The sequence below is a fragment of the Gossypium arboreum genome, chromosome 12, assembly GCF_025698485.1.
Source record: "Gossypium arboreum isolate Shixiya-1 chromosome 12, ASM2569848v2, whole genome shotgun sequence".
Classification (NCBI taxonomy): Eukaryota; Viridiplantae; Streptophyta; class Magnoliopsida; order Malvales; family Malvaceae; genus Gossypium; species Gossypium arboreum.
The window spans coordinates 4,273,042-4,287,750 of NC_069081.1; the positions used below are offsets into that span (position 1 = coordinate 4,273,042).

A 14,709-nucleotide genomic window follows, 5' to 3' on the forward strand; every position below is an offset into this window, starting at 1 on the left:
AATATTTTTAATTTTTTCATATTTGAATCTTTATGTCAATCGTTTCTTTAATTTTTGTTTCATACTTTAATTTTTAAAATTTTAAATAATTATTAATATTTTTGTATATATTTTTTTTATTTTAATGGTTTTGCACTTGTTTAGAATGGATAAATGTGTATCCAGATTCAAATATTATTTAATATTTTTTATATTTTCTATTTTTTTTATAGTTTTACACCTATTTAGAATGAAATGAACAAATGTGTATCTAGATTTAAATGTTATTTAATATTTTAGATGTTTTCTTTTCTTTTTCTTTTTTCTTTTATAGTTTTGTACTTATTTAGAACTAAATGGACTAGATTCATTCTAGATGTAATTATTTCTCCACCATCTTTTGCCTTCTTCTTCACTTTCCGGTGAGCAACTGCCGCTAAAGAATTCAATATTCTTTGATTTCCGGCATCAGTGCACAGTAACCGGCAAAAAAAACCTTTTTTAAAAAAAATTATTTTCCTTCTTTTCTTTTAAATGGATATCCTAATATCCACCCATCATGGTGTATTTTTCAAAATTTTAATTAAATAGAAATTAAACTTAAAAAATATCCTCAAAATTAATTGAAATTCAGTCTAAATTTAATTGTGAAATTCAATTCAATCCCAAAACTTGTAAAATCAGTTTGATTCAGTCCTTGTTTAAAAATCTAGAAGTTTAATTTTAGTTTTAAAGCTAATTTTACTTAAAATAAAAATCAATTTTAGCTCTTGCCGAACGATTCTAGGGTCTAATTAATTCACAATCGTAAGTATGGACAAAATTGTAAGTATGGACAAAATTAAATGTGAACTTAATTATGGAAGTACGTGTTTGACTCAATCTGAAGGAAATTATAAACTAATATATATATATATATAATCCACAGCTCACCTAACGTGGATACATAGGGGACCCATGAAATTTATTTAAGATGTCAGAATCTTTATTGAGTACTAATTTGTGGTTGCAACAACCGATCATTAATGTCCACAAGCTAAATAAGTTATTTTTATAATTTTATAGCGTCGATTGAGTTTTACTTCGGTTGATATCAATATTTAATGTGAAATGAAATAAATTTAAATATGTTAAAATATATTTATTTTCTTATTTAATGATTAAGAGATATTTTTAAATGGTGAAATTTCAGTTTATTCGAAAATAGGGGAATGTGGTTGTTGATTGGATAGTTAGAACTTGTCTGAAAGGGGAAACCGAACTTTCTATTATCGATTTTCCTACTATTCATGTTAGGAAGCTTTTGTTAGAAGATGAATTGGGTAATTCCTTTGTAAAGGATAAATAACGGCACTTGGCTATCTTCTTTATTATTAAAAAAACGAAAGTCGCGCTTAATTAATTAATTATTTATATTAAATTGAAAAATAAAATATTAGAAATTAAAATATAATCAAAGTAATATTTTCAGAACTAGTTAAGTCACTAGTTCAGTATAGTTCAATTGAATAAATTATTAAAAAAGAAAATTAAAGAAAAATAATTTCATTGATTTTTTTAGCTTGGTTTAATCGATCCGTACTGGTTTGCGGGTCAATTAGTCTGATAACTCCTTTGGATCTATACCCCGATCGATTGAATTCGATTCAAACAACCATGATTCTAAGTCTCTACACTTCATACATTTGAAATTTATTATTCCTGTTTTTATTTTCAAAAATTTAACCTCTTTACCTTTTAGATTTATAAATCTACTTTCAAATTATATATAACCAAATAACATTTTAATTGAAAAGTTAACGATATTAACTATTTGAACTAATTAATTACATTATAAAAATATTGAACTAATTAATAACATTATAGAACATGTTAGAAATTAAAATATAAAGATTAAATCTCAAATTTAAATATATTAGAAGGACCAAAATTAAAATTAACCACTTTTATTATATAAAAGAAGAAGAAGAAAAAAAGCATGGTGGGTGTGTGCGTAAGTATAGATTTATTATTAATAAATATTAGATTATCAAATCTTCGTGATATATAAAAAAATTATAAAATTGATAGAAAATAGAATGTTTTGTTTTGGATTTAAATTCAATGATTCTTATAATGTTTGTATATTTTTTAAATTTATCAACATATAAGAAAATAATACTTTTAAAATAATCAAAAGACGGTTGCAGCAGGGGTTGTGATTCGAGATGAAAACGGGGAAATTTTCGGGGCTCCGATTTACTAAAGAGTTGGGTTTTCTATCAATAATAGTCGAGGCAGATTCAAGATCTATTATGAGGAAGATTAATAATCATGAACAGGATTTCTCAGATATAAGTGCTCTTACATGGTCCGAAAAGGAGATAGCGAAGGAGTTTCAGGCTCACGCCTTCCACTTCCTTGGTAGATCAGGAACAAAACAGTGCATGCAATGGCGCAAAAGGGATTAAGTCGAGGCAAGGATAGCTACTGGGTCGAAGATGCTCCGGCGTTGGTAGAAGAAGCGGCTGCAGAATACTGTCGTCTTCATGAACCTCTATTGAACTGTTGGTTTTCTTTGAAGGGTTGTGAGGATTTGCATTCTAATGACTTCATTTCTTTTTTGGTTGCTTTCTATCCAATATTGTTAATTATCTTGTTTGAGCAAATGCCGGTCAGAATCCCACGACTGAGGGATTCGTTTTAGTGCTTTTCTTGTAATTATTGGTTCTTTTAATTGTTTTTCTTTGTTCCGTTCTTCAATAAAGAGGCCGGCTTTTGAGTTCAAAAAAAAATATTAATTGTTTGGAAAAAAATGAATTTTTGGTAATTTTACCTTATTGATACATAAATATTTTATTTTTCAATAATTTTATTATCTGTATATCTTGTGTAGAAATATATTAAAAAATGTACTTATTCATTCATATGACTTTTAAAGATTATTATTATTTTTAATTCATGAGCAGTTGAAATTATAATAGATTAAAAAAAGGGTTAAAAGGCAAGATTTAAAAGCAACCTTAATTTTGTTATGGCGGCACAGTTAGCGGCAGAAGATTTTTACTCGTGTGAATATAGACTGAAAAATGATTATTTTTTATTTTTTTAATTAAATTTTGTCTTCAATTTTTAGGAAAATAGTTCAATTAATTTTTCAATAAAAATATTGAAATTTTAAGACGTGAAAGTGATAAAAGGATGTAAAGGAAGGCATACAAAAGTGGATACTTGTTATTTGTTAAGGTTTGGGTTGAGCAGCAAATTTAGAAAGGAAAAGAGAAGAGCATGGGTTTGTTGAAGATATACAAGTTTTTTCTGCATGGGGTGTTGAAGCTAGCTGGGATTAGCCCTAAAAAGATAGAGATCCAGCCAGGAACGGTAGTCAACTTTTGGGTCCCAACACAGATCACCACAAAGCCAGCCGTAGTCTTCCTACATGGCTTTGCCTTTGACGGTATCCTAACATGGCAGTTTCAGGCGTTAGCTTTGGCCAAACACTATTCCGTTTACGTCCCCGATTTCGTCTTCTTCGGCGATTCCATCACCGACAAGAGTGAGAGGTCGGTGGAGTTCCAAGCTGAGTGCATAGCCAAAGGGTTGAAGAAACTGGGTGTCCAAAAATGTACCCTGGTCGGTTTTAGTTATGGAGGAATGGTTGGTTTCAAGATGGCTGAGATATACCCTGAGTTGGTCCACTCTATGGTGGTCACCTGCTCCACTATGGCCTTGACTGAGTCCATCAGCAAAGCCCGACTCCACCGTCTTGGGTTCAACAGCTGGCCAGATTTTTTGCTCCCTGACTCAGTCCAGGGCGTCGAAACCCTTGTTCAACTTGCTTCCCATAGTTTTCCAAAGTTTCCCAATTTTATTTACAAAGAAATTTTGGAGGTAATCAGTTTTGACTCCCGAGTAATTTTTATTATTATTTTAAAGGAAAACTGTTAAAGATAACATATCATTAATATAAAATAAAAATATATATATAAGGACTTAGAAAGTAAATGTTACCAATTTTATTTAAGAATAATTATAATTATTTTGTTTCTCATTCAAATTTTAGTTTTTTTTAAATTTGATATATAATTGATTTTCTTAAAAATAAAAATATTTAAATTTATTTCTAAACCCTTCAGTATTTTTGTTTTACATAAGTGGAGAAATTATTTTATGGATTCTTCCCATCACATCATTTATAGTCTTTTTTTAATTATTTAATGACATTCCAACAAATTTTTCCATGTCATTAGTACATAATTTGAATTTTTTTTACTCAGAATCTTAAACCCCGAACCTAAACCTTGAACATTAAACTTCAAACCCTAAACCTTGAGTCCTGAACCTTAAATCTTGAACTCGAATCTGAACCCCAAATACTAAATCCTAAACACTTTCGATGTTTGGGATTCAGGGTTTAAGGTTTGAAGTTAGAATTTAGAGTTCATGGTTCATGTTTGAGTTTAAGATTTAGGATATTAAATGTTCAAGGTTTAAGGTCAAAGTTCGAAGTAAAAAATTTACTAAAAATATGTGTTAATGACATAAAAAAACTGTTAAAATGTCATTAAAAAATTGAAAAGAGGCCATTGATAATATAATGGGAAAGGTCCATAAAATAATTTATCTACATAAGTGATAATGTGTTATCTTATTATTAATTAATAAAGTAGGTATCAAATATTTTATTATTATTAACTTTTAATTATAAATAATAAATTATTCAAAATTATTACAGGAATATGTAAATACAGAAGGGAGAAAGTGGAACTCTTAAAGGCTTTGGTTATAAGTGATGAGGAATTTACAGTCCCTAGTTATCATCAGGTACGTCGCTCTCATACAAGTTTTGGTTAATTATTGGAAGATTATGTTCAATAATCGAACTCTTTTGGAAATAAATTGATAGCATATTCTGAAAACTACATTTATAATTATATATATATATATATATATATTTCTTTCCTAGATATGGATATATAACATTTATTTTTATTCAAACCCTATTAATGGAATAATTATTTTATAGACCTTTTCTATCACATCATTCATGATCCTATTCAATTAAAGAGGATATATAATTTTTTTTACATTATATGTACATTCTGACTAAACTTTTAAATAAAAATTATATATCTTTTTTAATCTGATGGGATCATAAATAATATAATAAAAATGGTTCATAAAATTCTACTATCATTTTCCTTAATTTTATAATTTAATTTTATATCAAAAGTAATTTTAACAATAAATATATCTAGTATTTCATAATCTATATAATTATATACAAAATAAAAGCTATAAGATTTATTTTTTGTTGACACGTATTTCACCTTTGGTTCTCTCTTTTCTTTTGATATTATAAGAAAATGAAGAGATCTCAGTATTGGTTTTTTACACTCATTTTGTTATATATTTTTATAATGTTATTAATTAATTAAAATAATTTATATCATTAATTATTTTATTCAAAATATTAATGTGCTATTTTGGTAAAACCTATTTTACCCCACACAAAAAAACAACTAATGAGGTTATAATAATAAAGAGACTAAATTAGATCAAATAAAAGTATACATATTAAATCATAAAATTAAACATAATAGAGTGATGTATATTATAATTATGACTTAAGAAAGTTTATATCAAACACAACCATGTATATATAGTCATTAAATGTATAATAATAAAATTAAATATTCAACATCATTCAATCTAGACCTGTTCATGAGTTAGGTTACTCGTCCAGATTCGAATGTCTATTTGAAATTTGAGAGGGTTTGGGTAAAAATATTAGGCTCGAACAAATTGACTTAGACAAAAAATATTTAGGCCCATTTAAAATATGAGTCAGGCTCAGGTTTGAATATTCAAGGTCAAAGCTCGGCCTGACCTAACCTGACCTATTTTTAAGTTTATAATACTTTATATTATATTATTTTTATATATGTAATTTAGAACACATTAAAAAAATAAATTTATACTAAATATATAATACTACTGTAATGTAAATATTAAAATAATGTTAAGATGACTATAAAAAATTTTAATAAGTAAAAATGTATAAAATAATTAAATATTAAAATAATATAATATAATATTTTAAAAAAATTAATATGGGCGGGCCTAAATTGGGTTTAGGTTAGTCCTTTGCAAATATAGACAGATTTAGGCAAAATCTTAGGCTCATATTTCAGGCTGAATCGAGCCAGAACTAAACCCAACCTATAAACACCTCTAATTTAATCTATCTTTTTACAGAATTATGTATACATATTTGAATATTAGATTTATTACTTAGTATTAAGTCCTAGTGCATAGGAATATGAGGAAAAATATATTATTACTTAAATTCACTTTGAAATTAATATAAATATTTTAGATATTTTGATTTGTTATAAGAACAAAAGGATTTAAGATATTGAAACTGAATATTCATTTTATTTTAAAAAATAAAATATAGTTGCTAGAAATAATTTAATAAATTTTAATATTTTAAAATTCTAACTAATAACACAAAATACAATCTATTCTTTTCAATTATTTTTTGTATATTTTATATATATTTTTTATCTTTTGAGAAAAAAATAGTAGAAATAATTGGTCAATTTTGATTTCATAATCTTAATAATGAAAAACTCTGGCTAAATACTAATTTTATGAATTTGTAACTTGATTAACACAAAAGTTGATTTTTTCTTCTAAAAATTGTTTTGATTAATTCCTAGTAAAGATAGTTTAGCTTTCATATTAAAAATATAATTTGTTAATAAAAATATCAAAATTGTAATTTTGATCTTTCTATTATGCTCAAATTTGATATTTAATATTTATACTTTAATTTGATACAATCTAGTCATCTACTTTTACAATAATATAAGTTAGTTCAAATATTTAACATTTTAACTGGAATAATCAATGGTGTTTACTATTTTGACTAATTAATGATATTATGTACAAAAATCAAATTACGTTAAATTAAAATATAAATATTAAATCTTGGATTTAATAATCTAATTGTTTGATTAGGATTTTTAGCCTTTAAGTTTTTTTTAAAATTAATAAATTAAGGGTTTAATTTATTTTAGTTATTTTATTTAGGGGTTTTATTTTTAAGTTTTTAGGTCTTAAAATCATTGGGGAAAAAATGCATTAATGACGTTACCGTACCCTGTCTTGCATGATAGGCTTTTAGGTTGGGAATTTAAAAGCATTGATATGAAAACTTAAATTTATTGTTGTAATGTTGCTCAGTCATCCTAGGAGGAAAGAAAGGGAAGGAAAATATAAATTAAAAAAAAAAAAATATATATATGTTTTTAGTAAATTACAATAATAAAATAAAGTTCAAACAATAAATAAGACATAAATCTAAGCCACACCCGAGATTATGAATACACTTGACCATCACGCCATAACATGAGATTTATTATTTTTATAGTTAAAAATACCATAAATATATATATCTTTACATGCAAATATTTGTTTCCATATGTTCTGGAGCATTTAGGTATCAATTGATTTGATGAATTACATAGTTGGTGAATGTATTAATGTAGTAGTGTTGGTTTGCGAGAAGTGAAATAATATGTAGAAATTGGTGGCAGAGGATACATGTTTTGTGGGGGAAGAATGACAAGATATTTGAGGTGGAGAATGGCCAGTACTTACAACAGTAAGTAACATTTTTTATTTAGTTTGTTGTTGAAAGGAGGAATGAGGATTGTGATTGTGATTGGTGACAGGCAAATAGGGGAGAAAGCGAGTGTAGAGTACATAGAAAATTCAGGACATATCGTTCAACTTGAAAGGCCATTCAAGTACAACAGCTGCCTCAACAAAATCCTGCCTTCTCTGTCTTCTTCCTAACCTCTACCCGATTTCAGATCCAAGCTAATCATGTTTAAGTATTTTAATAATATTTGGATATCATTTTGTTCCATAAATCTACCATTTTAACCATATTTTTACATTGTTTTCTTTTCACAATATATCTTTATTTACTATAATAATACATTTCAAGCAAAACTGTAACACTCTACAATTCAGCCTAGAAATTTTAACCGAATTCTCAATGTCACATTAAGTACCAAGATGGCCCAAAACAAAAACACCGCTCTAACTCTCTTAAAAAAGACATTTTTCAAAACAAAAGAAAAAATATCACTTTTGCTCGAACATTACCGAAACCAGTAGTGGCCTTACCTAAGTGTTGAAAACATTATATTATTGTTGCCGAAATTAAATTAAATTTAAATTAGGGTATTAGGTTTTTAATTGTTTAGGGTTTTAGGGTTTATTTTTTTAATTACTAAGTATTATTTTGGAAAAAATAATTTTTAAAATATGAGTTTTGAAAAAATAAATTTGATGTGATGAGATAGATTTTTTTTAACGTAATAAAGGGAAAATTTTCATAATTAGACATGTCGAAATCATTTTTTGAAATCGACCTTTTGTTTTTTTTTTTTAAAACGAAAAATGAGAATCACCAACAATCCTTTTTATGAGGTGGGATCGGATCACCTCGTAATTTGATCATTTTAAATAAATGTTTGATTTGTTAAAACAAAAATTATTTTTGTGGGTCTATGAAGTTCAAAAAATAGGTTCGAAAGTTAGTTACGCATGAGGAAGGGCTAGCAGCCTCGATACACCTAAAATTGATACTTAATTGATTACTTAATATCTTAGTATCGAAAATTGAAAACTCGAAAAGAATTTAAAATATGATCCCTCTTTATGTTAATGTTAATTTCAATTAAAATTACTCGAGTAAATTAAAATGTATAAAACGCCTCTTTATCCCGAAGTAATAAAATGTCACATCCTATAAGTTAGGATACGACATCTCGTATTCTTGAGAATAAGTTTGCCTTTTATTATTTTTATTTTAATCTCACGTATTTTTAAAAGAAGATTTGGTCATCTAAGTTCAACGAGAAAGTATAGATCCCGTAAGCTAGGGCACAACTTCTCGAGTATCTAAATACCGAACATTGTCTTATTTTTAAAATTTTTAGTTTTTTATGAATTCGGGTAAAAATTAATATAAAGCTTAAAATGATATGTAGTTAAATTCGTTTGAGTATGGCTTAAAACATAAACTAGTGTTTAATAACGATGATGCAACATGAACTTATAATGAACGAATAAAGCATAAAAACGATGATAATAAAAATATACATATTATTACAATAATAAAAAGATAATTGTGATAGTAATAATAATAATGATAATAAAGCAGTAATAATAACGGAAGCATAAATAAAATAAATAAAGAAAAGAAAAGTTAAAAGAAAGAAAAGAAAAACTTAATAAATAAATATATACGAGGATTTAAATAAATATGTATGTATATATATATAAAATGAATGAACAAAACACAATATATAAGTAAAAGAACAAGCAAACAAAAAAATAAAAGGAATAAATAAATAAACAAGTAAATAAGTAAAAGATAATAAAGGCTTAATCGAAACTTAAACGAAATTAAAAAAGGGTAAACTGGAATTAAAATGAAATTTGAAGTCTTAAATAATAGTAAAATGAATGAATAACCATAAAAGGATTAAATTGAATTTTAAACAAAATTAGAGTATAAATTGTAATAAACTAAATAATAAAACCGAAATAGGGACTAAAATTAAACCCGCGCAAAAGAATGAGGGCTAAGTGGGAAAATATCCCCAGTCCTTAAAATGCACCGTTTCCTAAAAGACCAAAATGAAAAGAAACTGAAATTGCAAGGTAAAATTAAAAAAAAAGAAAGCAAGACTAAATCGAGAATGGGCGACAAAGCGGAAGGATTATTTGTGCAAATATCTCCCCAAAGAAGAAACACGCAAATCCCAGCTTTGAAACGGGTTGGATTTCGGGTATGATGCAAAACGGCGTCATTTTGGCCATAGAAACTTGGATCCAAAACGGCACTGTATAGACGCATATATAAGTAAAAAAATCATGAAAAAAATAGACACTTCCTCTTATTTTTTAATTTTTCTGAAAATTCTCTCAGGGCTTCTCTCGCCCTTTCTTCTGAGGCCCTAACCTCGACCGTCAATCCGCCGTGGCCACCGGTCAACGGCGACGATGACCATCGCCTCCGGTGGCCGGAGTTCCTAGGGGCCTATTTTCATCTTTTTCACTCTAGATTTTGAATCTAAACGCGAAAATATAGAAAAAGAAAAGAAAATTTCACCCATCGCCTCCTCTTTCGCCCTTTGACCCCTCAAATTCCTCTTAAATGAAACCCTAATTGAGACCCCAAAGGCATCCCATCGCTTTCGCAAAAGGAAAGGGGCTCCGATCGCGGTGAAATACGGAGAAAACAAGTAGGTTTTTAAAACCCTTTTTATTTTTGTGTTTTATACAAAAAAGAAATTAAAAGATCACATTTTCTCTTAACTTTGAATTCTTTTGATTAATCTTCTGTGCGTAATCTTACATTGGTTTGGTCTGGGTTTTTATAGCCGAAAATACATTATATTTACTTCTTTTTGCACTGTTTTCGCTGTCTATTTGCCTTGTTTCTGGTTTGTCCTCTTTTTTTGCTTGTTTGCAGGTTTGCGAGGAGTCAACAGACACAGGGGCTTACCAATTTGGTGTAAGGAAGGCCACCTCGGGCAGTGGGCGTACTGTGGAGGCACATGGGCAGTGGCACATTAGGCTTCGTATTTTTGGGTTAACTTTTTTTATTTTTTGGGCCATAGTGTATTCAAGTGTATTCGGGCCCTGAAACGGACTTGTAGTTGGATTGTCTATTTGTTTGGTTTTGTTTATCTAATTTTACTTGGGCCTTTTGTTTGTTTGTAATTTGGGCCCGTGCAAATTGGGTTATTACAGCTGCCCCTCTTTGCTTATTGTTGTGTAACGGGAATGAAGCAAAAACTTTTAATAAGGACCAACTTTGCCCAGTTTCGCCAAATCTCGACTCTACAAGTAGCCTCTCTTTAACCCACTACAATTTCGGAGGTATAGAATTCGTCGCTTCAACCTACTCCATTGCAACTTTAGGGAGATAAGGTTTACTTTAATGATTTCAATCCATCCCACTGCAATTTCATGGGTATAGGATTTGTGGCTTTAATCTGTTCCACTGCAACTTCAATGAGATAAGATTTGTCATAATAACTTCAATCTGCTCCAATGCAACTTTAGGGAGATAAAATTCACCGGGATGATAAGATTCACCGTGATAACTTCAATCTGCTCCGCTACAACTTCTGGGAGATAAGATTTGATAAGATTTGTATCTTCAATCTACTCCACTACAACTTCAGGAAGATAGATTTGTGGCTTTAATCTGTTCCACCGCAACTTCAGGGAGATAAGATTCACCGCGATAATTTTAATCTGCTCCACCGCAACTTCAGGGAGATAAGATTCATCGCAATGGTTTAAATTTGCTCCACTGCAACTTCAGGGAGATAAGATTAGTGGCTTTAATCTGCTCTATTGAAACTTCAGGGAGATAAGATTTTCCACGATGATTATGATCCATCCCACTGCAACTTCAGGGGTAGGATTTTGGCTTCACCGATCTATTAACCTATTCTCTGAAGAACATGACTTGTAGAATTCATTTGATGGGCCTATTTATGCCAAGTGATTAGGATGTCATGATTGAAATGAATAAAATGCTCTTAACTAGATGTATACGAATGATATTTGCATGAATGCAGAATGTCATTTTTCGAGAATGATCCATTTTTAATGCTTAGGTTGTTATTGCTCGTTGTTCTTCAAGGTTTTGTCACTGATGTGTTACTACGCCTTCTTGTTCAGCTGGTATACTTGACAGAAAACCTGAAGAAATAGTCATAATTTAGACTATTCTTTCCTCAAATGATCCCAATTCTTAACTTTGGATAGTTTTAACTAATGGTCTCGCTTCAGGTCCTTGTATTATTTAGAGAACTTTTCACAGTAATATGCAAAAATCATTTTGTTTGAATATTACTAGTCTATTAATCGTTATTTCAATGAAAAATGCTTGGAAAAGATTACCACAATGGACAAGATGGAATTTTATTGAGAGCAAAGCTCAAAATGAATTAATCACGATAGCAAATTTTGCTAAAGTACAAAATGAGAATAAATTAATCATGATAGCACATTTTGCCAAAATACTAAATGAATAAGATGAAAATAAGTCCTCAGATATCGTAGCATGAGCTTCTCCGCCCAAAACTTCTCAAATACCCTTTGAACTTGCTATGTGTTTAGAAGATCTACAAGACTTTGTTAATGCCCCAAGATGTAACATCCCTCTTTCTTGTTAATTCGGGGATAACAAGACTACCATATGCTCTAGCTTTGATTAAGATTTGAACTGCCCTTTTTTAGGTTTTCAACTCAAAACCTCTTTGGTCTTAAGGCGCCCTTTGCGGGTTTTTGCCTTGGCCTCTCCACCTTTTTTTTTTTAGGTGAAATACTTCTTGACTGAGTCTGAATTCACAGGATTGGGAAAATTTTGCCATCCATCTCAGTCAAAATCAACGCTCATCCAGAAAAGACCATCTTTATTATATAAGGTTCTTTCCATTTTGGCATCCATTTCCCTCTGAAATCCTTTTGTATGGGAAAGATCTTTTTCAATACTAGGTCTTCCTCATGGAATTCTCTGCATCATTCGCTTTTGATACATTTGACCATGATGGATGGCTTTCAACCTTTTCTCTTTAATTAAGTTTAGTTGATCATATTGGGATTGGATCCATTCTGCTTCATCCAATTTCAATTCTGCCAAAACTCAGAAAGAATGAATCTCGACTTTAATGGGTAAAATCGCCTCTATTCCATAAACCAAAGAAAAAGGCGTTGCCCTGGTTGAGGTCCTGACAAATGTTCGATAATCAGAGAGAGTAAATAGTAACTTCTCATGCCAATCCTTATAAGTCTCAATCATTTTCTCACGATTATCTTAATGTTCTTATTAGTTGCCTCTACTACACTATTCATTTTTGGGCGATATGGTGATGAATTGTGGTGTTTGATCTTGAACTGACTGTAAACTTCTAATACCGTGTTGTTATTAAAATTTAGTGCATTGTCAGATATGATCCTTTCTGGCATTCCATATCGACATATGAGTTCCTTCTTTAGGAATTTGCTAACTGCAAATTTTGTAACATTGGCATATGAGGTAGCTTCTACCCACTTGGTGAAGTAGTTAATGACATCCATGCCTCACATAGAGAAAGGCAATAGAGAAGTCATAACATGCAGAGGCGAAGGAGGTACATGAATTTTATCTCCATAAATTTGGCACTTATGGAACTTCTTGGCGTAATTGATGCAGTCTCCTTCCATGGTGGACCAATAATATCTGAATCTCATAATTTGCCTGGCCATTGTGAAACCGTTGGCATGTGTTTCACGGACACCCTCATGGACCTCTTTCAATATTTGCTTAGCCTCAACAGCGTCTACACATCTTAGCAACACCTGATCCTTCCTTCTTTTATATAGGATCTCTCAATCTAAGACATAGTTACTGGCCAACCTTCTAAGCGTCCTTTTATTATTCTCAGTTGCTTGGTTAGGGTATTCATGATCATCCTTCTCTTTTTCTTCTTCAATATGGTAACAATGAGTTGGAGCCTCATAAATATTCATCTAGATAGGTTTTACATCCTCTTTTTTGTTCACTCCGATCATGAAAGCCAAAGTAACTAAGGCATCAGCCATCTGATTTTTGTCTCGTGAAAGATAGCAGGATGTGATGTCATCAAACTATTCAATTAGCTCTAAATCTAGCTTTCGATAATTGATCAACTTAGGGTCTCTCGTCTCCCATTCACCTTTGAGTTGATAGATCACTAGTGCAAAATCTCCATATACCTCTAGCACTTTGATGTTACATTTTACGGCTGCACAGATACCTTGATGCATGCTTCGTATTCTGTCATATTGTTTGTGCAATCAAAATCCAATTTGTTAGTGAAGGGACAATAATCTTCGTTCGAGGATACCAGGACTGCCCCGATTCTGTTACCTACAGCGTTTGAAGCTCCATCGAAGTTTAGCTTTCAAGGATGAGCTTCTTGAGAGTCTTCTTCACTAATTGGCACATACATTAGATTTTCATTCGGAAAATTAAAGTTTAGTGGCTCGTAATCTTCTAGAGCTCTACTGGCCAGAAAATCTGCTAGTGCACTTCCTTTTATAACCTTCTGATTTACATAGATTATATCAAATTCGGATAATAGAATTTGCCACTAAGCCATTTTTCCATTCAGAGCAATCGACCCCATCATGTATTTTAGGGGATCGAGTCTTGAGATGGCCAAGTTTTATGGTATAGTATGTACTGTCTCAGTCTTCGAGTTGTCCAGATAAAGGCATAACATAACTTCTAGATTGGCGAGTATATTTTCTCACATTCGGTGAATTTCTTACAGAGATAGAATATGGCTCTTTCTTTTATTCCTGACTCATCATGTTGACCAAACACACATCCCATGGAATTCCCGAATACTGTCAAGTACAGTATCAACGGCCGGTCTAGGTTGGGAGGCATAAATACTAGAGCATTGGATAGGTAATGCTTGACCTTATCGAAAGTTTTCTGACACTCCTCTTCCTAAACGCCTGAATTGTATTTCTTAAGGAAATGGAATATGGGGTCTCATTTTTCAATTAGTTGTGAAATAAATCAGGGGATGTAATTTAGTCTCCCTAGGAAACCTCGAACTTCTTTTTGAGTGCGCAGCGGAGGCAACTCCTGTACAGCTTTGACTTTGTCTGGGT

General features: G+C 30.3%; 1 protein-coding gene across 3 annotated transcripts in view; it reads left to right on the forward strand.

The window, feature by feature from the left end:
• Nucleotides 1-2,875: 2,875 nt before the first annotated feature.
• Nucleotides 2,876-14,709, forward strand: part of LOC108479970 (uncharacterized) — a 45,526-nt gene continuing 33,692 nt past the window's right edge. The window contains exons 1-4 of one of the 3 annotated variants that reach the window (XM_017782848.2): nucleotides 2,911-3,849; nucleotides 4,693-4,782; nucleotides 7,563-7,630; nucleotides 7,701-7,901. In XM_017782848.2, the coding sequence (XP_017638337.1) occupies nucleotides 3,247-3,849; nucleotides 4,693-4,782; nucleotides 7,563-7,630; nucleotides 7,701-7,824 (885 nt within the window). In that variant the 5' untranslated portion in view covers nucleotides 2,911-3,246 and the 3' untranslated portion in view covers nucleotides 7,825-7,901. Of the gene's footprint in view, nucleotides 3,850-4,692; nucleotides 4,783-7,562; nucleotides 7,631-7,700; nucleotides 7,902-10,519; nucleotides 10,883-14,709 lie in introns of those variants that run through there. The other 2 variants (XM_053023460.1, XM_053023459.1) reach the window with 2 other exon arrangements.